The 26,637-nt window shown below is 60.6% G+C and overlaps 2 protein-coding genes across 3 annotated transcripts; one reads left to right on the forward strand and one right to left on the reverse strand.

Annotated features, from left to right (window-relative positions):
* Positions 1–249: 249 nt before the first annotated feature.
* On the reverse strand, positions 250–7,888 carry klhl43 (kelch-like family member 43). Its single transcript, XM_088931835.1, has 4 exons — positions 7,738–7,888; positions 3,566–4,396; positions 2,998–3,467; positions 250–2,914 (listed from the first exon to the last, which is right to left on the reverse strand). Exons 2-4 carry the CDS (start codon positions 4,307–4,309, stop codon positions 2,134–2,136), a joined length of 1,995 nt encoding a protein of 664 aa, XP_088787961.1. The 5' UTR covers positions 4,310–4,396; positions 7,738–7,888; the 3' UTR covers positions 250–2,133.
* A 1,265-nt stretch (positions 7,889–9,153) lies between these two features.
* Positions 9,154–26,562, forward strand: eloa (elongin A). Of its 2 annotated transcripts, none has more exons than XM_088932004.1 (12): positions 9,154–9,264; positions 13,058–13,114; positions 20,612–20,724; positions 20,992–21,545; positions 21,685–22,004; positions 22,439–22,550; positions 22,678–22,830; positions 22,942–23,039; positions 23,125–23,305; positions 23,848–23,983; positions 24,501–24,655; positions 24,989–26,562. In XM_088932004.1, the coding sequence occupies exons 1-12, from the start codon at positions 9,193–9,195 to the stop codon at positions 25,048–25,050; spliced, it is 2,013 nt and encodes a 670-aa protein (XP_088788130.1). In that variant the 5' UTR covers positions 9,154–9,192; the 3' UTR covers positions 25,051–26,562. The 2 variants fall into 2 exon arrangements, with proteins under 2 accessions (XP_088788130.1, XP_088788131.1); XM_088932005.1 differs by having other exon boundaries at positions 21,685–21,977.
* Positions 26,563–26,637: the final 75 nt, after the last annotated feature.

Below are 26,637 nucleotides of genomic sequence, written 5' to 3' on the forward strand. Positions count from 1 at the left end.
GCTGACCTCTGACCTGCAAACGATTCACATGACTTGACCAAGTAGTTTAAGTAAGACTTGAAAGTGTTTTCCACAAGGGCTGGAGATACTTGTGCCTGGAAGGACCGGCCACAGGCTGGCTATCCGGGCTGATCGCTGAGATTCTTAGACTCCAGGGACAATGTAGAGCCATGCCGAAGGGACAGTGTCCACAGGCAGGACCCTGTGCTCAGGGTGTCTGCCCTGTGACCAACAGACTCACACAGGGGGGCAAGTTAACAGCTTGTCTTTATTCAGTGAAGTCAGTCAATTCAAGATGTTTTATTGGACAAATCACTGAGTCCCATTTGCTCCCCTGTAGCACTATGGGCGCCAGGACTGCCAGACTCTGCCCCTGCTCCCCCACTCTCTCGGCGTGATGAACTTGTGGGGGCTCAGCTGCCCTGTTTCCACGGGGACAGTCAGATACGTCTGCTGCACCTTTGCTCCGAGCCTGGGGGAGCACCAACAGCCACAGTCCCGTTACAGAGAGCATTCAGCAATGAGGCAGTGATGGGAATGGGTCTCGGGGAGACCTGCGGAGTCCAGCAGCCCTGTGCTGCCCAGCCTGCCCTCTGCCAGTGGGGTCAGGCTCCCCTGCTCTGATCACGACACCACACTTCACCTCTCCCCTCGCTCCCCAGCCTGCCCTCTCCCAGTGGGATCAGGAGTGTTGATCCTGCTCTGGACTGGGATGAGCTCTCCCCTCTCCCGGTGGGATCAGGGGTGTTGATCCTTCTCTGGACTGGGATGAGCTCTCCCCTCTTCCCCCCAGCCTGCCCTCTCCCAGTGGGATCAGGGGTGTTGATCCTGCTCTGGACTGGGATGAGCTCTCCCCTCTTCCCCCCAGCCTGCCCTCTCCCAGTGGGATCAGGGGTGTTGATCCTGCTCTGGACTGGGATGAGCTCTCCCCTCGCCCCCCAGCCTGCCTTCTCCCAGTGGGATCAGGGGTGTTGATCCTGCTCTGGACTGGGATGAGCTCTCCCCTCTTCCCCCCAGCCTGTCCTCTCCCAGTGGGATCAGGAGTGTTGATTCTGCTCTGGACTGGGATGAGCTCTCCCCTCGCCCCCCAGCCTGCCTTCTCCCGGTGGGATCAGGGGGGTTGATCCTGCTCTGGACTGGGATGAGCTCTCCCCTCTTCCCCCCAGCCTGCCCTCTCCCTGTGGGATCAGGGGTGTTGATCCTGCTCTGGACTGGGATGAGCTCTCCCCTCTCCTGGTGGGATCAGGGGTGTTGATCCTCCTCTGGACTGGGATGAGCTCTCCCCTCTTCCCCCCAGCCTGCCCTCTCCCTGTGGGATCAGGAGTGTTGATCCTGCTCTGGGACTGGGATCAGCTCTCTCCTTGTCCCCCAGCCTCTGCAGCAGGAGCTGCTCAGTTATGCTGTTTGCAAATCGGATATTCAGCTCGGTTTTCCATTGAGGCTGGAGGTGATGGACCTGACGGGGAGGGACAGTGATCAACGCACCTGGACTTCTCTCCCTCCCTCCACTGGGACCCCTCTTCCTCGCTTGCGGACACACAACCTCACTGGTGTGTTCTCCTCTCCCCTCGTTCTGCCATCGAGTCACTTTCTTAAAATTCATTTTTCTAGTGCCCTGTTCTCTATGTTGTTATTTTATTTTCTTTTACCAAACTGAAAACTACTAGTCTTCCTTCCATTAGGCTAAAAATCACAGTAGAAATAAGCAGTGTTATAATAATACTCAAAGAAATCTATTTCCTGTGTAAGTATTCAGCTCCTCAGAATGGGTGCGCTGGAGGTGCAGCTGATATAGTCCTCCCTCACCCCTGACCTGGTCACTGTGGTTCCTGTTGAAGTTTTTGTACTTTATTCTGTATCTGTTTTATTATTTAGGATTGCTTCATGCTTCAGAATGCACGACTATTGCAATTTTGCCCTTTTGCTTTTCTGTGTTAGCAGACTCACATGCAAACACGGTGAAACGTTCCCAGGAACTGAATGGCTGACAGTTACACAAACGTCCTCACACAATAATGCACGAACACACATTCCCTCTGTCCTCGCCCACTCTCCTCCCTCACTCCTCTCTCTCTCTCCTCCCTCACTCATCCCTCTCTCGTCCCTCACTCATCCCTCTCTCTCCTCTCTTTCTCAGATGCTGTTGACACCTGATGTCACACTGCTGGAGCGAGACTCCGCCCGGCTGCGCGTGGTGCTCGTGGAGTCGCCATGGCGTTGCCGTGGCAGCTGTGGGCGGGGCAGGGTGAGTGCACAGCAGGACACGCCCACAGTGGGCTCCGGCAACTCCTCTTCCTGCTCCCAGGTGTCTGCTTCCGGGTCGTAGCGCTGCACGGCAGCCTGGTAGCGCTTCTCGGCCTCGTTCCAGCCACCCACCAGGAACAGCCGCCCCTCCAGGACGGCCAGCCCAGCCGTGCTGACGCCCAGAGGCAGGGGGGCGCTGTAGCTCCACTGCGCGCTGCCGGGCTCGTACACCTCCACTGCCAGCACGTCCACCCTCTCCCCCTTCGGGCCCAGCTGGCTGCCGCCCACCACGTAGGCACGCTCCCCCAGCACGGCGGCGCAGTGCCAGCCCCTGGGCGTGCCCAGGCTGGGGCGCTCGCCCCAGCGGTCCGTGGCCGGGCTGTAGCTGATGACGGAGCGGGAGTAGGCGGCGCTGATGTAGCCGCCGGTGACCAGGATCTCCCCAGAGGGCAGCACCGCGCTGGCGTGGCAGCAGCGAGGCAGCTCCATCCCGGCCTTGGGGTGCCAGGTGTTGGTGGAGGGCACGTAGCACTCCACTGTGGACAGGATGCCCTGGGCGCTGCGCCCACCAATGGCAAACAGCTGCCCCCCGGTGGCCACCAGGCTGAAGTGCGTGCGGCGCTGGCGCATCCCGGCGAGGTGCAGCCAGGTGTTGAAGCGTGGGTCATACCTGCGGCACAGGAAGTGCTGAGGGTTAGGCAACGCTCCGCACGGCGGCGCTGCGCCTTACTCTGCCTCAGAGGCGCCCCCTACCTGCAGAGTGTGCTGACGGAGTGCTTGGCCTGGTTGCGCGCGTCATTCTGGTCCTCCCCCCCGGCCACGTACAGGAAGCCGTCCATCACGACCACGCTCTGGTTGAAGCTCTTGGCTGGCAGCTGGGTCAGGCTGCTCCAGGCCGAGCCCCCGGCCTCGCGGCTCAGCAGCTCGCGGCTCAGGGCGCGCTCGGTCAGCGAGGGCCGGCCGCCCACCACCACCAGCGCACGGCGGCCGCCGCGCACGCGTGTGCGCCGCGACTGCATGGCGTTCTGCTGGTGCGGCAGCAGGTGGTAGTTCATGGCGTCCACCAGCAGGCGGTGGCAGTCCGGGTCCAGCATCATGCGCGGAACGGGCTGGACCTCGCTGACCAGCTGCGGCGCCGGGATGGTCTCGAAGCGCACCAGGGACAGCAGCCCGGCCGCGTGCCGCAGGCGCTTCGGGTCGAACTCCAGCCACCTGAGAGCCACCTGGGGACACGGGGGGGGAGAGGGCCGCAGTGAGAGACAGCCGCCCCTTGTCGGGCTCCTGCGGGCCCCTCACGGGCCCTCGCGGCCCGGCGCCTCACCTGGAAGGCCGTGACCTCGGAGGGCAGCTCCAGGGCATCATCCTGCAGGAAGGCGGTGATCTGCTCCAGCGTGAGCTGGGTGAAGGGGGCCGTGCCGGCGAACTCGGCGAAGTTCTCCAGCAGGAAGCGGCGTGCCGCCTCGCGCACCGCAGCCAGCCGGTAGGCGCCGGCGATGTTCCAGACGTAGACGCAGGTCTGGACGCTCAGCTCGCGCAGCAGGAAGTCGGCGCACAGCTGCAGCAGCTGCGGCATCTGCAGGCGGGTGGCGGCGGCCACGGTGCAGCCGATGGTGTAGAGAGACAGGTGCACGCGGCCCAGGTAGGCGTAGGTGATGACGGTGGCCAGGCCGAGGGGCGAGAGCGAGGGCAGCTCCACGCGCCGCACAGCCGGGTCCTTCTGCAGCAGCTCCCGGAAGTACTGGCTGCAGGAGGCCATGACCAGCTTGTGCACGTCGAAGGCCTTGGTCTTGGTGGCCAGCTCCAGGTCGGTGAGGAAGCGCTCCTGGCGCATGCGGCTCAGCTCCTCCAGCAGGGCGGCGCCGTGCTCCGGCTGGCTCACCTCGCTGCCCGCAGACACGAGGCTGGGCAAGGAGCCCGGCTCGGGCAGGAGCCCGTTCAGCTGGTTCAGCTTCTCTATGTCCAGAGCCGCCTCCTCGATCTTCTCGTCGCCGCCCAGCACGACCGGCAGGCTGCCCTGCTCTGGGGCCAGCTTCTTCTGACGGGCTGCCTTCTTCTTAGGAGCCATGAGGGCGAGGGAGGGGCCGGGGGGCACAGTGACAGCCAGACGGTGAGGGCAGGGAGCGCGGTGGTGTCTTGGCGCAGGGAGCAGCGCCTATGGAGAGAGATTAGCGTGATACAGACACCGGACGAGATTGTAGTTTTCCATGGCAAGAGAAATTCTACATGATTATCAACTGCTGGTACACAGGACAGCACTCATTCTGTAGCGTTAGGAGACAGGACACAGCAGGCACAGCGCAGTGGACGCTGGGCGTCTAAGCACAGGCTGGATTTCTGATGAAATAACAAGCAAACACCCCAGACACTGCTGAGGCAGGAGTCACGCTCAACTTCCTGTTTGGAGGGAACTGGCGGTGGACAGGCGAGCAGGGACAGGCAGCAGGGACAGGCAGCAGGGACAGACTGCAGGGACAGGGGAGCAGGGATAGACTGCAGGGACAGGGGAGCAGGGACAGATAGCAGGGACAGGGGAGCAGGGACAGGCAGCAGGGACAGGGGAGCAGGGACAGGCAGCAGGGACAGACTGCAGGGACAGGGGAGCAGGGACAGGGGAGCAGGGACAGGCAGCAGGGACAGGGGAGCAGGGATAGACTGCAGGGACAGGGGAGCAGGGACAGGCAGCAGGGACAGCCAGCGGGGGGTTAACTCTGTGCCAGGCAGCAGCTGCAGGGCAGGAGATTCAAAGAGCCCGAAATAGACCTGAGCTCAGAGCAACACATTCCACTGGCCTGTGGGCCACAGACACACACACTTTGATACCCTGAGCAACAACAGAACACACACACACAAACTGCGACAGCAGAGCACACACACATTGCAACACCCTGAGCGACACACCAGGGACAGGGATACACACACACTGAGTCAGGTTTTGTTTCCTGTTCTCTGCTCCGCTGGGATCGACAGACCTGGACCCGTTGTTGTCCTTGCCCTAGTGGGGCTCCTCACAGCGGGGTCCCCACGAGCTGGTGTCTTTGTACGGACTAGAGTGCACAGCAGAGACAGCGGCGCGCACGCTGACACAAGGCCTATTAATACACAGGGGCACTGCCAGGACCAGCCAGAGAGGCAGGTCTCTGAGGAACAGCGGTCTGATCTCGTTTGCTGTGAAAGGTTTATGCAGTGCGGTATTATCTGTCCGCTCTCAACACTGGCTCAGCCCACTAGAGGGGCACAGTGAGCCAGATGCACAGGACACACCCTGGGCATGACAGGACGTCAGTCCACCATAGGACACAGCCTGGACAGGACTGGACGCCAGTCCACCATAGGACACACCCTGGGCAGGACAGGACGTCAGTCCACCATAGGACACAGCCTGGACAGGACTGGACGCCAGTCCACTGCAGGAGGACAATTTAGAGATGCCAGTTAAACTGGACAGCATGTCCTTGGACAGAGGGAGGAAACAGGAGCACCTTCAGAAAGCCAGTGTGGACCAGGGAGAAACACACCAAAGCCACACAGAAGTGCCCTAGAGCTTATGAAGTAGAAGAATGGAGTTCATTTTCATAACGAAATTTTCGGGAGGCAAAACAACAGTTCAATCGGTACTGTCAGTAATTTATAATTACTCAGGTCACTTCAGAAGTTAGGAAGTTAGCCCTCAGACAAGTGTGTTCATTGACTAAGACTCCACAGTCCTTCCATCCTGCTGAATTCCTGGGAGCTGCTGCTCTTGGTGAATTACTGTTGCTGTTAGAACCCTAAGCTGTCTGCACTCACAGCAGGGCTCTGCACTTGCGTCATCGTGCCCTTTCTCCCAGAGCTGCAGGGGGACACCTCCGCGCTGGGCCGGGGTCCTGCCAGCTGCCCTCGTCTCAGACCCGCAGCATGCGTCAGAGCTGGGGCCCCAGACCCTTCTCTCTGGTGTCCCCTCCTGCCCCGTCAGCGCGGCCGCTCCGGTTTCACCAACAGCAGCTGTGCCCACAGCCGAGGGCTGAGGAGCAACATCAGAGGCGCGCAGGCGAGGCTGGGGGGTGAAGAGAGGGGAGGGGCCTGTCTATTTCCAGTTTCACAGCTGGTCACCCTCTGCGGACCGGACTCGGGTCATGTCTCCTGTAATCACCAGCCCAGCACTCGAACCCAGAGCCCAGCGCTCACTCCCACACACACACACCCAGAGCCCGGCGCTCACACCCACACACACTCGCACCCAGAGCCCAGTGCTCACTCCCACACACACACACCCAGAGCCCGGCGCTCACTCCCACACACACACACCCAGAGCCCGGCGCTCACACCCACACACACTCGCACCCAGAGCCCGGCGCTCACTCCCACACACACACACCCAGAGCCCGGCGCTCACTCCCACACACACTCGCACCCAGAGCCCAGCTCTCACTCCCACACACACTCACACCCAGAGCACAGCACTCACTCCCACACACACACACCCAGAGCCCGGCGCTCACTCCCACACACACTCGCACCCAGAGCCCAGTGCTCACTCCCACACACACACACCCAGAGCCCGGCGCTCACTCCCACACACACACACCCAGAGCCCAGCGCTCACTCCCACACACACACACCCAGAGCCCGGCGCTCACACCCACACACACTCGCACCCAGAGCCCGGCGCTCACTCCCACACACACACACCCAGAGCCCGGCGCTCACTCCCACACACACTCGCACCCAGAGCACAGCACTCACTCCCACACACACACTCACACCCAGAGCCCAGCACTCACTCCCACACACAGACTCCCACACACACTCGCACCCAGAGCCCAGCTCTCACTCCCACACACACTCACACCCAGAGCACAGCACTCACTCCCACACACACACTCACACCCAGAGCCCAGCACTCACTCCCACACACAGACTCCCACACACACTCGCACCCAGAGCCCAGCGCTCACTCCCACACACACTCACACCCACTCACACCCAGAGCCTAGCACTCACTCCCACACACAGACTCCCACACACACTCGCACCCAGAGCCCAGCGCTCACTCCCACACACACTCGCACCCAGAGCCCTGCGCTCACTCCCACACACACACTCACACCCAGAGCCCAGTGCTCACTCCCACACACACACCCAGAGTCCAGCGTTCACTCCCACACACACACTCACACCCAGAGCCCAGCGCTCACTCCCACACACACACTCACAGAGCTCAGCACTAAAACACACACACACCCAGAGCCCGGTGCTCACTCCCACACACACTCACACCTAGAGCCCAGCGCTCACTGTGAGATACACACACCGGAGCCTGTATTTGGATTTGATGATGACAGATGTGTTTGAGCTGGACAGGGTGTCTGCTCCAGCTGCCTGTTCCTCTCTCTCCCTCTGTCCTGTGCCTCAGGTCCAGGTGAGTCCCCTGCGACTCTGTCCGGCTGTGTCAGTGCAGACAGAGCTCTGATTCCCCGACCGAGTCAACAGGCCAGAGCCAGCTGCACAGCTCACCTCTCTCTCGGCTACTTTCTGTCTTCTCTTCTTCTCCCTTTCCGGCTGGGTGTGCTGCTCTCTGTTCCCTCTGACACGCGTCTCTGTCTCCCTCTGTCCCTGTCCCTGTGTCTGTCCGTCCTCGGCAGTGTGAGACCGAAGCTGTTTTGAGGGGAATGGAATGTCCCCCCCCCCCCTCCTCAATTCCAAATACAGACACCCCCCCACTCCTAAAATATCCTCCAGCCCAGTCAGCTGACATCCCCTTAGGTGGGACAAAGCCAGAAAGGCTCTTAACCCTTGAGGCCCTGAGACAGACAGTTGTGCTTGTTCAGCGGTGTTATTGCCCAGCTCTGATGGCGCAGCGCAGGACTGGACACGCTGCCCCAGACACACACGGCCTGCCCCCTGACCAGGAAGGAGGGTGCAAGACGCTGGCGTTCCCGAACTATTCCTGGGCACTTTCAGAGGCGAGGAGACACCGTTCCTTTCCTCCAGGCTGAGGTTCTCCAGCGCTGGAGAAAGATCATATCAACACCACAGCCATCCACCCCCGAGAAACACAGTAGCTCCCTGTCTCAGCACCCAGGGGGACCTGTTCAATCATGTAAAAACAGTGCAAACGATATTCACGCAGTGGACAGGGAGTGGGGAGCAGGACGGAGCCTGGACCTGGGAAGCTGTCTGTGTGGAGTTTGCATGTTCTCCAGTATTCACATGGGTTTCCTCCCACATTCCAGTCATGCTGGTGTGTGTGTGTGTGTGTGTGTGTGTCCTGCGATGGACAGGGTGTCCTGGCTGGACCCTGCTTTGTGTGATTAAAGAATCAAAAGGCAAAAAAAGGCAAAACATACAATAGAAATAAGTAAAAAGCATAATTTTCAGCTTTCATGATGGTAAATTCCTCTGGCTGTGAAGTGTGACTATTTCTGTATTTCTCCTTTTTTGTATTTCTGCTGTTTAAATAAAAACATAATAAAAATAAAAGCAAAACACAATCTCTTCCTGTCGGTTTTGATGACGTTTACAAGCCATTTCCGCTGCCAGGTATCCCACAATGCACCTTTCGTTCCTGAGCACCATAGAATTACTGTTTACCCTGGTAACGTAACGAGCGTCAGTCATTTTGCTTCAGCCCCTCTAGCCAAAGGATATTTGTAACAGTTACGTACAAAATAATTGTGAGGTATAAAACAGCAATTTACGTTGTTGTTAATCGTTTTATCTCATCGTTAAAACTGGAAGGTTGGTGAGGAACTGAGTGACCGCAGTAAAATGGTGTAACAGTCAGGGCATTTAAGGTCATGTGATAAATAGAATTGCCCTATCTAGTACTTTCTGGGATTGTCATGCCCTCCCCCACACGCCATGTCATCTGTGGGCATGGATGAAGCCATGCGGCAGTGAGGGCAACCCCGTTGCGTCGTCGGCAGGGCACAGCTAAGCACGTTCCGGGTGAGGGTGCCAGCAGTAAAGATGGCGGAGGACCTGCTGGAAACGGTGGACAGGCTGCAGTCCAGGCTGTCGGACAACCAGGAACCCAGAAAGGTAAAGATCTGGGCTACCGAGGAAGGCATGTGTGCTAGCGGGGACAGGGTAGGCGGACATCATTGCATCGCCCTCTCAGCTGGACAGTGTAGCGTCGATTGTCTGTCTTTTTTCTAGATCACGTCACGGTTTATAGTAATAAAGCGGCGGTCTGTGGAGCGCAGGTCGTGTCTGCGGGCGAGCAGGTTCTGCGGTATCGGGCAGGACGGGTGCTAGCTCTGCACGGCGCTCGGCCGCAGAGTCCGGCCGGCAGCACTCGCCGGGAATCTGGACACGGGCTCGACCTGTCCGGCCGTGTCCGGCCGGGAGCGAGCGCTTGTCCGGGGGGGGGGCGGTTGCGCTCGCGCTCGCGCTCGCTCTGCTCTCCAGCGCACTAGCACGGTGACCCAATACGTGCCGTAAACACAGACCCCACGCACAGGTCCCCGGCCGTCTCCCCCTCCCCCCCGACGTGGGCAAACGGAGTGACAATAACAAGATAATTTCCGTTTCGTGCATGACGTCACGAGGTGGTAGACGACGACAGCGCGCGGGGGCGTACGTGATGCGTGCGCGAGCTGCGCGGCCTGCAGCTGCTGCACAACACCAAGCACAAACAGGAGCAGTCCTGAGCCGGGTGCAGCGCGGTGCTTGTGCAGGCAGGGCCTGATTTACCCGCAGACCTACCCACACGCAATCATGCAGAAGCCTGTTTCTCATCGGCTGCAATGGCAGAGAGGTCAAGGCGTTGGACTCGAAATCCAACGGGGTCTCCCCATGCAGGTTCGAACCCTGAGCCAGCAGCCATGTCATCCTGCAGCTCACAGCTGGCAGCCCACTGAAGCCCAGCAGGTGTGAGCCTGGTCAGTACCTGGATGGGAGACCTCCTGGGGAAAAACTAAGGCTGCTGCTGGAAGAGGTGTTAGTGGGGCAGTAGGAGGCGCTCACCCTGTGGTCTGTGTGGGTCCTAATGCCCCAGTATAGTGACGGGGACACTATACTGTAAACAGGCGCCGTCCTTCGGATGAGACGTAAAACCGAGGTCCTGACTCTCTGTGGTCATTAAAAATCCAAGGGCGTTTCTAAAAAAGAGTAGGGGTGTTACCCCAGTGTCCTGGCCAAATTTCCCACTGGCCCTTACCAATCATGGCCTCCTAATAACCCCCCTCTCTGAACTGGCTTCATCTATCAGTCAATCAATCAAGGTTTATTGATCAATGCATGAACAGTACAGCACACAGCGGTGTTTTCGGCAATGAAATGCTTTGTTTGCGAGCTCGTTAAGAGGGACAGAAGGTAAAGGGTTTTTTATAGGGATTAGATTAACATTAGAATACAATAAATTACACAATTGCAATTTACAATACAATTACCGATTGTGCGAAAGTAGCACAATAGCAGGGGTAGCAGGGGTAACCGCAGGCGTCTGCTGTGGTTGGCTGTTTAGGAGTCGTACTGCCGGGGGGAAGAAGCTGTTCCGACACCTGGTGGTCTTGGTCTGTACACTTCGGTACTGTTTTCCAGATGGTAGTAGAGAGAGCAAGTTGTGGTTAGAGCGACTGGGGTCCCTGGGGACAGACCTGGCCTTCTTGAGGCGTCTAACAGAGTAGAGATCCCCGATGTTCGGTAGCGCGCAGCCGGTGGTGTTTGGCGCCAGTTTCACCACCCTCTGGAGCACCTCGTGCTCTCGGGCGGAGCAGCTACCACACCAGGCAGTGGTGCAGCCGGTTAGGATGCTCTCAGTGGTGCAGCTGTAGAAGTTGGTCAGGATGTGAGGGATTAACTTCTTTAATCTGCAGACAGAGAAAGCTGCTGTGCTGTCTTGGCTACGAGGTTGGTGTTGTGGGTCCAGGTTAGATCGTCTGTGATGTTGACACCTAGGAATTTGAGACTGTTGACTCTCTCCACTGCGGACCTGCTGATGTGAATGGGTGTGTGGTCTGTTCCTTGGTGCTTCTGTAGTCCACCATCAGCTGCTTAGTTTTGCTGGTGTTGAGAGAGTGGCTGTTGTCCTGACTTCATGCTGTCAGCGTTTCTACCTCCTCCCTGTACGCGGACTCATCAGCGTTCGTGATCAAGCCGATGATCGTTGTATCGTCTGCGAACTTAATGATGGAGTCTGTTTTGTTCCTGGCGACGCAGTCGTGGGTGAATAGGGAGTAGAGGAGAGGGCTGAGTAAGCAGCCCTGGGGAAGGTTGCTGGTTCGAATCCCGCGGCCAGCAGAGGGATCCTACTCCGTTGGGCCCCTGAGCAAGGCCCTTAACCCCAGCTGCTCCAGGGGCGCCGTATAAATGCCTGACCTGTTCTCTGACCCCCAGCTTCTCTCTCTGTCTGTGTGTCTCACAGAGAGCAAGCTGGGGTCTGCGAAAAGACAAATCCCTAATACAAGACATTAAAGTGATCTTTCTGGTTTGGGTATGTGCGAACAGTGATCCTGGGGACAACATCTTCTGTACATTTGCTGATGTAGCCAGTAGCGTAGTCTGCGTACAGATTAATGTTGTTCCCGGCAGCTTCACGGAAAATCTACCAGTCAGGGGTGGCAAAGCAGTGGCTTAGAACAGAGTCCGATTCCTCCGGCCGGCGCTGGGTGATCCTTGTCCCAGGCTTCTCCAGGCTGGAGTTTCTGCCTACAGGCAGGGAGTAGCAGGATGGAGGTGTGATCGGATTTGCCGAAAGGGGGTCGGGGGACGGCTTGTAGCCATCCTGGAGGGGAGTGTAAACACCGTCCAACGTGTTTGTTTTGCGCGTCGGGCATCGATGTGCTGATGCAGGTTCGACTTGATTTTCTTCAGGTCCCCCGCTGTGACGAATGAGTCCTCGTGTCTGCTTAGGTGTTGGTGTAGCTCCTTCAGGGCTCTGCGGCGCAGTACACGCCGCCATGAGGACCACCAGTGTACACTCCCCCGGTACATAGAAGGGGCGACATTTAACTGTCAGGTGTTCAAGATGTGGGGGGCATGACGATTAAATGGTCTCCACGTCTGTGCACCAGGAGTTATTCCTCCACCCCTGATCTTCCCCGAGTCCGTTGTCCTGTCCTGACGGAGCACGGAAAACCCTCTCGGACCGACAGCGGTGTCCGGAGTGTCTGCAGCGCCCGCGCGGTGCCCTTCTCCGTGTCGCGGTGGAAACGAGCCGTGCTCTCAGCCCGTGCAGCTTGTCGTCCAGGGATCAAACTTGCTCGGAAGCGCAGGGCGTTGTCTCAGTCTAACCAAGACCCCGGCCCGCCTACCTCTCTTCCTGCACCGTTGCCCTCGGGAACAGGTGCGCTTGGAACTGTAGTCCAGGTAATCCATCGTCATATTGGGTGCAGACCTCGTTGAGGTGATAGTCGATCTTATGTCCATTAGCGTTTGTCGGTCATAGCTGATCATTGAGCAAGCATTGTGTACAGCTAACAGTGTAAAAGACAGCATAAAGAAGAGAAAAAGACATAAACGGGCAGGAGACATCTGACGCGCTGTCCTCTTGCTGTCCTCCCCACTGAGAGCTGGTGTGTGGGGAGCAGACTGGCGCATCATCCAGGTGGGGCTGCACACTGCTGGTGCTGGAGGGGATCCCCACGACCTGTAAAGAGCTTTGAGCGCTGTGTTTAGATAAGCGCTAGATTAGTGTAAGGAAATATCATTATGTGCTGAGTGTAAATAAAGACATTTTATATGTGAAGCCTGGGCAGTGTCCCAGTCTCTGCTCCGAGCTAATTAAACCCCAGTTTTTATGAATCGATCAGTTATATCTGCACTGAGCTCAGACCGGCCTGCCTGGGCCCGCTGAGTCCTGATTTTGTTTGTTTTCTCTGTGTCTGTGCAGCTGCTCAAGACTCTGAAGAGGCTGGGAGAGCTCCCCATCACTGTGGACATCCTGGTGGTGAGAGACTCTCTGCAGACCACACTCTTCCCCCCCTCACTGCGGACAGGGACCGCACTCTTCCCCCCTCACTGCGGACAGGGACCGCACTCTTCCTCCCTCACTGCGGACAGGGACCGCACTCTTCCCCCCTCACTGCGGACCGCACTCTTCCTCCCTCACTGCGGACAGGGACCGCACTCTTCCTCCCTCACTGCGGACCGCACTCTTCCTCCCTCACTGCGGACAGGGACCGCACTCTTCCTCCCTCACTGGGGACCGCACTCTTCCTCCCTCACTGCGGACAGGGACCGCACTCTTCCTCCCTCACTGCGGACCGCACTCTTCCTCCCTCACTGCGGACAGGGACCGCACTCTTCCTCCCTCACTGGGGACCGCACTCTTCCTCCCTCACTGCGGACAGGGACCGCACTCTTCCTCCCTCACTGCGGACCGCACTCTTCCCCCCCTCACTGCGGACAGGGACCGCACTCTTCCTCCCTCACTGCGGACAGGGACCGCACTCTTCCTCCCTCACTGCGGACCGCACTCTTCCTCCCTCACTGCGGACAGGGACCGCACTCTTCCTCCCTCACTGCGGACCGCACTCTTCCTCCCTCACTGCGGACAGGGACCGCACTCTTCCTCCCTCACTGCGGACCGCACTCTTCCCCCCTCACTGCAGACAGGGACCGCACTCTTCCTCCCTCACTGCGGACAGGGACCGCACTCTTCCTCCCTCACTGCGGACCGCACTCTTCCTCCCTCACTGCGGACAGGGACCGCACTCTTCCTCCCTCACTGGGGACCGCACTCTTCCCCCCCTCACTGCGGACAGGGACCGCACTCTTCCTCCCTCACTGCGGACCGCACTCTTCCTCCCTCACTGCGGACAGGGACCGCACTCTTCCTCCCTCACTGCGGACCGCACTCTTCCTCCCTCACTGCGGACCGCACTCTTCCCCCCCTCACTGCGGACCGGGACCGCACTCTTCCTCCCTCACTGCGGACAGGGACCGCACTCTTCCTCCCTCACTGCGGACCGCACTCTTCCCCCCTCACTGCGGACCGCACTCTTCCCCCCTCACTGCGGACCGCACTCTTCCTCCCTCACTGTGGACCGCACTCTTCCTCCCTCACTGCGGACAGGGACCGCACTCTTCCTCCCTCACTGCGGACCGCACTCTTCCCCCCTCACTGCGGACAGGGACCGCACTCTTCTTCCCTCACTGCGGACCGCACTCTTCCTCCCTCACTGCGGACAGGGACCGCACTCTTCCTCCCTCACTGCGGACCGCACTCTTCCTCCCTCACTGCGGACCGCACTCTTCCCCCCTCACTGCGGACCGGGACCGCATTCTTCCTCCCTCACTGCGGACCGCACTCTTCCTCCCTCACTGCAGACAGGGACCGCACTCTTCCTCCCTCACTGCGGACCGCACTCTTCCTCCCTCACTGCGGACCGCACTCTTCCTCCCTCACTGCGGACAGGGACCGCACTCTTCCTCCCTCACTGCGGACCGCACTCTTCCTCCCTCACTGCGGACCGCACTCTTCCCCCCTCACTGTGGACAGGGACCGCACTCTTCCTCCCTCACTGCGGACAGGGACCGCACTCTTCCCCCCTCACTGCGGACCGCACTCTTCCTCCCTCACTGCGGACAGGGACCGCACTCTTCCTCCCTCACTGCGGACCGCACTCTTCCTCCCTCACTGCGGACAGGGACCGCACTCTTCCTCCCTCACTGCGGACCGCACTCTTCCTCCCTCACTGCGGACAGGGACCGCACTCTTCCTCCCTCACTGGGGACCGCACTCTTCCTCCCTCACTGCGGACAGGGACCGCACTCTTCCTCCCTCACTGGGGACCGCACTCTTCCTCCCTCACTGCGGACAGGGACCGCACTCTTCCCCCCTCACTGCGGACCGCACTCTTCCTCCCTCACTGCGGACAGGGACCGCACTCTTCCCCCCTCACTGCGGACCGCACTCTTCCCCCCTCACTGCGGACCGGGACCGCACTCTTCCTCCCTCACTGCGGACCGCACTCTTCCTCCCTCACTGCGGACAGGGACCACACTCTTCCTCCCTCACTGCGGACCGCACTCTTCCCCCCTCACTGCGGACAGGGACCGCACTCTTCCTCCCTCACTGCGGACCGCACTCTTCCTCCCTCACTGCGGACAGGGACCGCATTCTTCCTCCCTCACTGCGGACCGCACTCTTCCTCCCTCACTGCGGACAGGGACCGCACTCTTCCTCCCTCACTGCGGACCGCACTCTTCCTCCCTCACTGCAGACAGGGACCGCACTCTTCCTCCCTCACTGCGGACAGGGACCGCACTCTTCCTCCCTCACTGCGGACCGCACTCTTCCTCCCTCACTGCAGACAGGGACCGCACTCTTCCTCCCTCACTGCGGACCGCACTCTTCCTCCCTCACTGGGGACCGCACTCTTCCTCCCTCACTGCGGACAGGGACCGCACTCTTCCTCCCTCACTGCGGACAGGGACCGCACTCTTCCTCCCTCACTGCAGACAGGGACCGCACTCTTCCCCCCTCACTGCGGACCGCACTCTTCCTCCCTCACTGCGGACAGGGACCGCACTCTTCCTCCCTCACTGCGGACAGGGACCGCACTCTTCCCCCCTCACTGCGGACAGGGACCGCACTCTTCCTCCCTCACTGCGGACAGGGACCGCACTCTTCCCCCCTCACTGCGGACCGCACTCTTCCTCCCTCACTGCGGACCGCACTCTTCCTCCCTCACTGCGGACAGGGACCGCACTCTTCCCCCCTCACTGCGGACAGGGACCGCACTCTTCCTCCCTCACTGCGGACAGGGACCGCACTCTTCCCCCCTCACTGCGGACCGCACTCTTCCTCCCTCACTGCGGACCGCACTCTTCCTCCCCTCACTGCGGACCGCACTCTTCCTCCCTCACTGCGGACAGGGACCGCACTCTTCCTCCCTCACTGCGGACCGCACTCTTCCTCCCTCACTGCGGACAGGGACCGCACTCTTCCCCCCTCACTGCGGACAGGGACCGCACTCTTCCTCCCTCACTGCGGACCGCACTCTTCCTCCCTCACTGCGGACAGGGACCGCACTCTTCCCCCCTCACTGCGGACCGCACTCTTCCTCCCTCACTGCGGACAGGGACCGCACTCTTCCTCCCTCACTGGGGACCGCACTCTTCCTCCCTCACTGCGGACAGGGACCGCACTCTTCCTCCCTCACTGCGGACCGCACTCTTCCCCCCCTCACTGCGGACAGGGACCGCACTCTTCCTCCCTCACTGCGGACCGCACTCTTCCTCCCTCACTGCGGACAGGGACCGCACTCTTCCTCCCTCACTGCGGACCGCACTCTTCCCCCCCTCACTGCGGACAGGGACCGCACTCTTCCTCCCTCACTGCGGACCGCACTCTTCCTCCCTCACTGCGGACAGGGACCGCACTCTTCCCCCCTCACTGCGGACAGGGACCGCACTCTTCCTCCCTCACTGCGGACCGCACTCTTCCCCCCTCACTGCGGACCGCACTCTTCCCCCCTCACTGCGGACCGCACTCTTCCTCCCTCACTGCGGACAGGGACCGCACTCTTCCTCCCTCACTGCGGACCGCACTCTTCCTCCCTCACTGCGGACCGCACTCTTCCCCCCTCACTGCGGACCGCACTCTTCCCCCCTCACTGCGGACCGCACTCTTCCTCCCTCACTGTGGACCGCACTCTTCCTCCCTCACTGCGGACCGCACTCTTCCTCCCTCACTGCGGACAGGGACCACACTCTTCCCCCCTCACTGCGGACCGCACTCTTCCCCCCTCACTGCGAACCGCACTCTTCCTCCCTCACTGCGGACCGCACTCTTCCTCCCTCACTGCGGACAGGGACCGCACTCTTCCTCCCTCACTGCGGACCGCACTCTTCCCCCCTCACTGCGGACAGGGACCGCACTCTTCCTCCCTCACTGCGGACCGCACTCTTCCTCCCTCACTGCGGACAGGGACCGCACTCTTCCCCCCTCACTGCGGACCGCACTCTTCCTCCCTCACTGCGGACAGGGACCGCACTCTTCCCCCCTCACTGCGGACCGCACTCTTCCTCCCTCACTGCGGACAGGGACCGCACTCTTCCTCCCTCACTGCGGACCGCACTCTTCCTCCCTCACTGCGGACAGGGACCGCACTCTTCCTCCCTCACTGCGGACCGCACTCTTCCTCCCTCACTGCGGACAGGGACCGCACTCTTCCCCCCTCACTGCGGACCGCACTCTTCCTCCCTCACTGCGGACAGGGACCGCACTCTTCCTCCCTCACTGCGGACCGCACTCTTCCTCCCTCACTGCGGACAGGGACCGCACTCTTCCTCCCTCACTGCGGACCGCACTCTTCCCCCCTCACTGCAGACAGGGACTGCACTCTTCCTCCCTCACTGCGGACCGCACTCTTCCCCCCTCACTGCGGACCGCACTCTTCCTCCCTCACTGCGGACAGGGACCGCACTCTTCCCCCCTCACTGCGGACAGGGACCGCACTCTTCCTCCCTCACTGCGGACCGCACTCTTCCTCCCTCACTGCGGACAGGGACCGCACTCTTCCTCCCTCACTGCGGACCGCACTCTTCCTCCCTCACTGCGGACAGGGACCGCACTCTTCCCCCCTCACTGCGGACCGCACTCTTCCTCCCTCACTGCAGACAGGGACCGCACTCTTCCTCCCTCACTGCGGACAGGGACCGCACTCTTCCTCCCTCACTGCGGACCGCACTCTTCCCCCCTCACTGCGGACAGGGACCGCACTCTTCCTCCCTCACTGCGGACCGCACTCTTCCTCCCTCACTGCGGACAGGGACCGCACTCTTCCCCCCTCACTGCGGACCGCACTCTTCCTCCCTCATTGCAGACAGGGACCGCACTCTTCCCCCCTCACTGCGGACCGCACTCTTCCTCCCTCACTGCGGACCGCACTCTTCCCCCCTCACTGCGGACCGCACTCTTCCTCCCTCACTGCGGACAGGGACCGCACTCTTCCCCCCCTCACTGCGGACCGCACTCTTCCCCCCTCACTGCGGACCGCACTCTTCCTCCCTCACTGCGGACAGGGACCGCACTCTTCCTCCCTCACTGCGGACCGCACTCTTCCCCCCTCACTGCAGACAGGGACTGCACTCTTCCTCCCTCACTGCGGACCGCACTCTTCCTCCCTCACTGGGGACCGCACTCTTCCTCCCTCACTGCGGACAGGGACCGCACTCTTCCTCCCTCACTGCAGACAGGGACCACACTCTTCCCCCCTCACTGCGGACAGGGACCGCACTCTTCCTCCCTCACTGCGGACAGGGACCGCACTCTTCCTCCCTCACTGCGGACCGCACTCTTCCCCCCTCACTGCGGACAGGGACCGCACTCTTCCTCCCTCACTGCGGAGAGGGACCGCACTCTTCCTCCCTCACTGCGGACCGCACTCTTCCTCCCTCACTGCGGACAGGGACCGCACTCTTCCCCCCTCACTGCGGACCGCACTCTTCCTCCCTCACTGCGGACCGCACTCTTCCCCCCCTCACTGCGGACCGCACTCTTCCCCCCTCACTGCGGACAGGGACTGCACTCTTCCTCCCTCACTGCGGACCGCACTCTTCCTCCCTCACTGCGGACCGGGACCGCACTCTTCCTCCCTCACTGCGGACTGCACTCTTCCTCCCTCACTGCGGACAGGGACCACACTCTTCCTCCCTCACTGCGGACCGCACTCTTCCTCCCTCACTGCGGACAGGGACCGCACTCTTCCTCCCTCACTGCGGACCGCACTCTTCCTCCCTCACTGCGGACAGGGACCGCACTCTTCCTCCCTCACTGCGGACCGCACTCTTCCTCCCTCACTGCGGACAGGGACCACACTCTTCCCCCCTCACTGCGGACCGCACTCTTCCTCTCTCACTGTGGACAGGGACCGCACTCTTCCCCCCTCACTGCGGACCGCACTCTTCCTCCCTCACTGCGGACAGGGACCGCACTCTTCCCCCCTCACTGCGGACCGCACTCTTCCTCCCTCACTGCGGACAGGGACCGCACTCTTCCCCCCTCACTGCGGACCGCACTCTTCCCCCCTCACTGCGGACCGCACTCTTCCTCCCCTCACTGCGGACCGCACTCTTCCTCCCTCACTGCGGACCGCACTCTTCCTCCCTCACTGCGGACAGGGACCGCACTCTTCCTCCCTCACTGCGGACCGCACTCTTCCCCCCTCACTGCGGACAGGGACCGCACTCTTCCTCCCTCACTGCGGACCGCACTCTTCCCCCCCTCACTGCGGACAGGGACCGCACTCTTCTTCCCTCACTGCGGACCGCACTCTTCCTCCCTCACTGCGGACAGGGACCGCACTCTTCCTCCCTCACTGCGGACCGCACTCTTCCCCCCCTCACTGCGGACAGGGACCGCACTCTTCCTCCCTCACTGCGGACCGCACTCTTCCCCCCCTCACTGCGGACAGGGACCGCACTCTTCCTCCCTCACTGCGGACCGCACTCTTCCTCCCTCACTGCGGACAGGGACCGCACTCTTCCTCCCTCACTGCGGACAGGGACCACACTCTTCCCCCCTCACTGCGGACCGCACTCTTCCTCTCTCACTGCGGACAGGGACCGCACTCTTCCCCCCTCACTGCGGACCGCACTCTTCCTCCCTCACTGCGGACAGGGACCGCACTCTTCCCCCCTCACTGCGGACCGCACTCTTCCTCCCTCACTGCGGACAGGGACCGCACTCTTCCCCCCTCACTGCGGACCGCACTCTTCCTCCCTCACTGCGGACAGGGACCGCACTCTTCCCCCCTCACTGCGGACCGCACTCTTCCTCCCTCACTGCGGACCGCACTCTTCCCCCCTCACTGCGGACCGCACTCTTCCTCCCTCACTGCGGACAGGGACCGCACTCTTCCTCCCTCACTGCGGACCGCACTCTTCCTCCCTCACTGCGGACGGGGACCGCACTCTTCCTCCCTCACTGCGGACAGGGACCACACTCTTCCCCCCTCACTGCGGACCGCACTCTTCCTCTCTCACTGCGGACAGGGACCGCACTCTTCCCCCCTCACTGCGGACCGCACTCTTCCTCCCTCACTGCGGACAGGGACCGCACTCTTCCCCCCTCACTGCGGACCGCACTCTTCCTCCCTCACTGCGGACAGGGACCGCACTCTTCCTCCCTCACTGCGGACCGCACTCTTCCTCCCTCACTGCGGACAGGGACCGCACTCTTCCCCCCTCACTGCGGACCGCACTCTTCCTCCCTCATTGCAGACAGGGACCGCACTCTTCCTCCCTCACTGCGGACCGCACTCTTCCTCCCTCACTGCGGACCGCACTCTTCCCCCCTCACTGCGGACAGGGACCGCACTCTTCCTCCCTCACTGCGGACAGGGACCGCACTCTTCCTCCCTCACTGCAGACAGTACTCTTCCTTCCTCATGCTGGACTGTACTCTTCCTCTTACCTTCTCCCTCTCTGCCTGCAGGAGACAGGGGTGGGCAAGGCAGTGAACTCCCTGAGGAAGCATGAGCATGTGGGGGAGATGGCCAAGAGCCTGGTGGCCAAGTGGAAGAAGCTGGTGCCTCAGGCGGTAGACAGGTACGTACTGGGAATGCTGGAGGACTGGCAGGGGGAAGCAGAGTGAATTGGGCTGGAGAGTGAGTCTGCAGTGGAGTCTGTTCTGACAGCTCAGCTCCAGGTGTGTCTGAGCTCCAGCCTCTCTCTCTGTGCAGCTGAGCTCCAGGTGTGTCTGAGCTCCAGCCTCTCTCTCTGTGCAGCTGAGCTCCAGGTGTGTCTGAGCTCCAGCCTCTCTCTCTGTACAGCTGGCACGTCTGTCCAATCTGTCCGATGTCTCTCCCCGCCCAGGCCCAGCAGTGCCAGGGAGGGACGGCCCCATTCCAGAGGAGGGGAGAGTGGGCGGAAACGCGTGAGGGAGCCCTCCCCAGAAGACCAGCACCCCAGGGAGGAAGAGCCGGAGGAGGAAGAGGAAAGAGAATACCACACTAGTTACTCCCCCTCTCCACCCCAACACCACTACAGCCCCCCACACAGGCACAGCGTCCAGGGGGGGTACCAGTCAGAGGGGTTCGAGAGTCCTGCGGAAGAAGAGCCGCCCCTAAGCCCCCGCAGGGAGATCAGGCATTCTGCACAGACGCCCAAACTGCACAAGGACCCCCACAGGGATCGGAGCACCCATGGGGAGCGGGACCGGGACAAGGACAAGGAGCGTCGTCATGGGGACAAGCCCCAGGGCAGAGGCAGTGGCGAGGTGAAGAAGCGCAGTAAGGAGGCCGACCACCAGGGCGGCGCCAAAGACAAACCCCCGAAACAGAGCCGGCCCCTGCAGCCCCGTGGCCCATCTGACCCCCCCCACAAGCCAGAGAGGGAGGGCAGGAGTGAGAAGAGGGGTGGCGTGGAGGGTAAGACCGTGCTGCTGGGACGGGAGAGGGGTACACAGTGGATGGGAGGGGTAAGAGAGGACGGGGCAGGTTCGTTCAGGGGGGCAATAAGAGTGAAGTCTGCTGAAGCAGCAGTAACCCCTCTCTCCCTCTCCCCCAGCGAAGCCCCGGGACCCTGGCCAGGCTCAGGACCGGCCCAAGCCGGCCTCCAGAGGGGGCGTCGGTGAGGAGGAGGAGGAGGCCTTCGAGGCGCCCACCATGTCGTTCGAGTCCTTCCTCAACTACGACGCCCCCCCACCCGGGAAGAAGAAGAAGAAGCCCCCCCGGCCCCCCTCTGCTGCCCCCCCCAAAGCCGCCGCCGCGCCCAGCAAGGCCAACGGGCGCCAGAGGCAGCGGCCCAGAGCCCCCCCCGCCCCTGCAGCCTCGCCGCCTGCGCCCGAGAAACGCAGGAAGGTACGGACAGCCTCGCCAGCCGCGCTGGTGAGCATCTGGACAAACACTGCTGTGCGTCTGTGTGTCTGTGTGTGCTGACGAGTCTGTCGGCACCCTCTGGTGGTGGCTGGGGTGGTGGGCGCCCGCTGGTGGTGGCTGGGGTGGTGGGCGCCCGCTGGTGGTGGCTGATGCTGTTGGCGCCCTCTGGTGGTAGCTGGGGTGGTGGGCACCCGCTGGTGGTGGCTGGGGTGGTGGGCGCCCTCTGATGTCCCGCCAGGTTGGTACACAGCTGTTTGAACAGCTGACTTCCTGAGCGCACATGGCTGCAGGAGAAGGGTTGAGACATCGCTGCCTGGTTATATCCTGTCCTGCTTCACAGTCACGTACTGCACAGGGCGTCTGTGTGGTATGGTCTCCAGGCAGCGAGGAGACAGACAGGGGAGTGTTTACTGTTGCCACAGACAGCTCTCCATCTCTCCCAGGTCGTGGATGTGGTCCCCACTCTCCCGGACATCCCTCTTCCGGCGATCCAGCCCAACTACCGCCCGCTGCCCTCGCTCGACTTGACCCCGCTGTCGCCCCAGAGACGCAAAGGTACCTCCGCCTGTCTGCCTCTCTCTGAGTGCTGTGCAGCTGAGCTCCAGGTGTGTCTGAGCTGCTGTCTCTCTCTCTGTGCAGCTGAGCTCCAGGTGTGTCTGAGCTGCTGTCTCTCTCTCCCCAGTTCCTGTGTCATGTGACGAAGAGGACGCAGGCTTCACTGGACGGCGCTTCAATTCCAAGATGGCGGTGTACTCCGGCTCTAAGACCGCGTACCTGCCCAAAATGATGAGCCTGTATGAGCAGTGCATCCGCGTGCTACAGAACAACATTGACTGTGAGTAACCACTCCCAAAAGTTCACCGCTTTCCTGCCCCTGGGCAGTCTGCAGGCTCTGTCCTCACTGTCTCAGTCTGCTGCTGAGCTGTTCCCCCGTTCTGCTCTGCAGCGATCGACGAGGTGGGTGGGGTGCCCTACGAGATCCTGGAGCCAGTGCTGGAGAGGTGCACCCCGGAGCAGCTGTACCGGATAGAGCAGTGCAACCAGGTACTGGAGTGTCTCGGCGCCGCCGGCCCCGCCGTGCTTGCCCCCCGCCGCCCTGACACCCTGACACCCCTGCCTCCTGTCTCAGTGCTTCATGGAGGAGTCGGACGAGCTATGGATGCGACACTGCCAGCGGGATTTCCGCCGGGAGTCTCCGCAGGAGTACGAGTCGTGGAGAGAGATGTACCTCCGGCTCCATGATGAGAGAGAGGAGAGGCTGAGGATGCTCACGCAGAACATCAGCTCTGCACACGCCAACCGGCCAAAAGGTGCTCCTCACTGCACTAGCTGTCCCCTCACTGACCCCTCACTGCTCCAGCTGTCCCCTCACTGACCCCTCACTGCTCCAGCTGTCCCCTCACTGACCCCTCACTGCGCCAGCTATACCCTCACTGACCCCTCACTGCTCCAGCTGTGCCCTCACCGACCCCTCACTGTGCCCTCACCGACCCCTCACTGTGCCAGCTGTGCCCTCACCGACCCCTCACTGTGCCCTCACCGACCCCTCACTGTGCCCTCACCGACCCCTCACCGACCCCTCACCGACCCCTCACCGACCCCTCACTGTGCCCTCACTGTGCCCTCACTGACCCCTCACTGTGCCCTCACTGACCCCTCACTGTGCCCTCACCGAACCCTCACTGTGCCAGCTGTCCCCTCACTGACCCCTCACTGACCCCTCACTGTGCCAGCTGTGCCCTCACTGACCCCTCACTGTGCCCTCACTGTGCCAGCTGTGCCCTCACTGACCCCTCACTGTGCCCTCACTGTGCCAGCTGTGCCCTCACTGTGCCCTCACTGTGTGCCCCAGGGCGGCAGGTGAAGATGGCGTTTGTTAACTCGGCAGTGAAGCCCCCCCGTGATGTCCGGCGGCGACAGGAGCGATTTGGCACAGCGTCCAGCAGCAGTGCCAGCACCTCCTCTTCCTCCTCCTGCGCCCCAGCCCGGTGAGACACGCGCAGCCCCCTCCTCCTCCTCCGTGTGGCATTGCTGTCCAGTGTGTGTGTGTCAACCCCTCTGTCTCTCTCACTGCAGTGTTACTGTCCAGTGTGTGTGTGTCAACCCCTCTGTCTCTCTCACTGCAGTGTTAATGTCCAGTGTGTGTGTCAACCCCTCTGTCTCTCTCAGTGCAGTGTTACTGTCCAGTGTGTGTCTCAACCCCTCTGTCTCTCTCAGTGCAGTGTTACTGTCCAGTGTGTGTGTGTGTGTGTGTGTGTGTCAACCCCTCTGTCTCTCTCAGTGCAGTGTTACTGTCCAGTGTGTGTCTCAACCCCTCTGTCTCTCTCAGTGCAGTGTTACTGTCCAGTGTGTGTGTGTGTGTGTGTGTGTGTGTGTGTGTGTGTCAACCCCTCTGTCTCTCTCAGTGCAGTGTTACTGTCCAGTGTGTGTCTCAACCCCTCTGTCTCTCTCAGTGCAGTGTTATTGTCCAGTGTGTGTGTATCAACTCCTCTGTCTCTCTCTCAGGATCAGGCCAGCCCAGTCCTACAGCTCCCAGTTCAGTGAGTCCTCAGCCCAGTTCTCGTCCCACGGTAGTCCCCCTGAGGTACCCCGCTCCTCCTTGGGGGGCGGTGCATCTGCAGTGGTGGGCCACAACGCCAGCAGCAAGCCCCAGGTCAAGAGTGAGTGTCTGCCGCCGCAGGGCTGTTGTCTCTGGTGCTGCCCAGAGCAAACTGCACCAGGGTCTTGCAGGAGAGAAGAGCTGATGTCCGAACGGTGACTGAATGCGTTTTGTTTTTGGGAATACACAGCCTCTGTTTTGTTTTGGGGAAAACGAGTCTCTGTAGTTTTTGGTGGTGCTTGCAGATGAGGCTGGGCAGGGAGGTAGCGCTGAGCGAGGCTCCTCGAGGGTCGTGAATCAGGTCATTAATGAGTGGACGGGCGGACCTGGGTGTGTTCTGCAGGGAGAGCTGGGGACATGTGTCTGTCTCACTCTTGCCCTGTCTGTCTTTCAGAGATCGCCCCCATGATGGCCAAAACTATCAAAGCTTTCAAGAACAGGTTCTCCAGACGATAGAGACTGCAATGACCCTGTACCCCTCCTCCTGTACCTGCCGTGAGTCCAGGGAGACTTCCCCAATCTCCTCCAGACCCAAGATGATGCCCCCTTTTCCTTGAAATGCCCCAGCCCCGGGAGGAAGAGGGGGCAGCTCAGTGCATTTCCACAGCCTTCTGCTTGAGGGCTCTCGGTCACTTCATCACGGCGGCTCTTGGCTCTGCACGTTGTCCAGTGAAGCTGACCTTCAGTCCCTGGCCACAGACACCAGTGATGCCTGCAGAACTGAGACACTGGTCCCTGTCCAGGGCCCTCTCCTGAGCCCCTTCATCTCTCCTGGACCTGCACTGCGCTGACCTTTCAGGACTGTTACTCAACTCTTCAGAAAATGAACACTGCAGATTTCAAGATAATATTTGTATTTTTACAGTTAACTTGAAAATCTCCCTGTGGTTTCAGGGCTAAAAAAACTGATGTGTCCTAATTAAGGTAACTTACTGCTTCTATTAAGAGTTCAGGACTGGGACTCAAGGAACCAGTGAACACTGGAAACCCCCTGGAGGAGCAGGAAGGCTAGTAGTGAGATCACACACACAGACCAGACACTCACAGATACGCACCTGCGTACAGACCTGGCCAGACGCACTCAGATACGCACCTGCGTACAGACCTGGCCAGACGCACTCGGATACGCACCTGCGCACAGACCTGTCCAGACGCACTTGGATACGCACCTGCGCACAGACCTGTCCAGACGCACTCGGATACGCACCTGCGCACAGACCTGGCCAGACGCACTCGGATACGCACCTGCGCACAGACCTGGCCAGATGCTCACGGATACGCACCTGCGCTCAGACGCTCACAGATACACACCTGTGCTCAGACCTGGCTAGACACAGTCAAATACACACAAGTGCACAGACCTAGTACCAGATACGCACCTGCATCCAGACCTGGCCAGACGCACATAGACAAGCGCCAGCCCTCAGCTCTGGCTAGACGCACTTGCATACAAACAAGTGCACAGACCTGGTCAAGCGCACTCAGATAAACGCCAGCGCTCAGACGTGGCAGGACGCACTAAGATATGCATCTGCACCCAGACTTGACCAGAAGCACATGCATTCACATACACACTGAAGCTCAGACCTGGCCAGACGCACTCAGATGCACACCTACACTCAGACCTTGCTGGATGCACTCAGATGCACACTGGTACTCACTGCTCTCATCCTGTGGCCTCATTCCCCCCCCCCCCCCCCCCCCGCAGCAGTGACACTGGGAGGGAGCAGGACAGGGGCAGAGCCGAGTGTGGGAAGGTCTCTCTCTAGTCAGGGCTTAGAGTTACTGTTGCCATGGAGAGAGTGTCCAAACTGCAGTTTGCTCTGTCACAGTATTTATTAAACAGGATGCATCACAGATCCGTGTACTGAATATCAAATAGGAGTGGATCAAATTAGTAATTTTATTAGATTTTATTAAATGTTTTATTGACCTTTTTAATAAAATTATTCACTCTTTGCCCTCAAATTATTTTTGTGGTTATTATTATAATTATTTGATTGTGCTGATCCCTCGTCACGTGAAAGAGGCGCGACTTCGTTT

This window comes from Atractosteus spatula, chromosome 14, assembly GCF_055471065.1.
Source record: "Atractosteus spatula isolate fAtrSpa1 chromosome 14, fAtrSpa1.hap1, whole genome shotgun sequence".
NCBI lineage: Eukaryota > Metazoa > Chordata > Actinopteri > Semionotiformes > Lepisosteidae > Atractosteus > Atractosteus spatula.

Excerpts from the sequence above, each read along its gene's own strand:
- klhl43 (XM_088931835.1), bottom strand. The coding sequence starts at position 4,309 with ATGGCTCCTAAGAAGAAGGCAGCCCGTCAGAAGAAGCTGGCCCCAGAG. Across the intron at positions 3,468-3,565 it reads CCGAGGTCACGGCCTTCCAG|GTGGCTCTCAGGTGGCTGGA; the intron begins GTGAGGCGCCGG and ends CCGTGTCCCCAG. Across the intron at positions 2,915-2,997 it reads TCCGTCAGCACACTCTGCAG|GTATGACCCACGCTTCAACA; the intron begins GTAGGGGGCGCC and ends CCTGTGCCGCAG.
- eloa (XM_088932004.1), top strand. The coding sequence starts at position 9,193 with ATGGCGGAGGACCTGCTGGAAACGGTGGACAGGCTGCAGTCCAGGCTG. Across the intron at positions 20,725-20,991 it reads GTGCCTCAGGCGGTAGACAG|GCCCAGCAGTGCCAGGGAGG; the intron begins GTACGTACTGGG and ends CTCCCCGCCCAG. Across the intron at positions 22,551-22,677 it reads GTCGCCCCAGAGACGCAAAG|TTCCTGTGTCATGTGACGAA; the intron begins GTACCTCCGCCT and ends CTCTCTCCCCAG.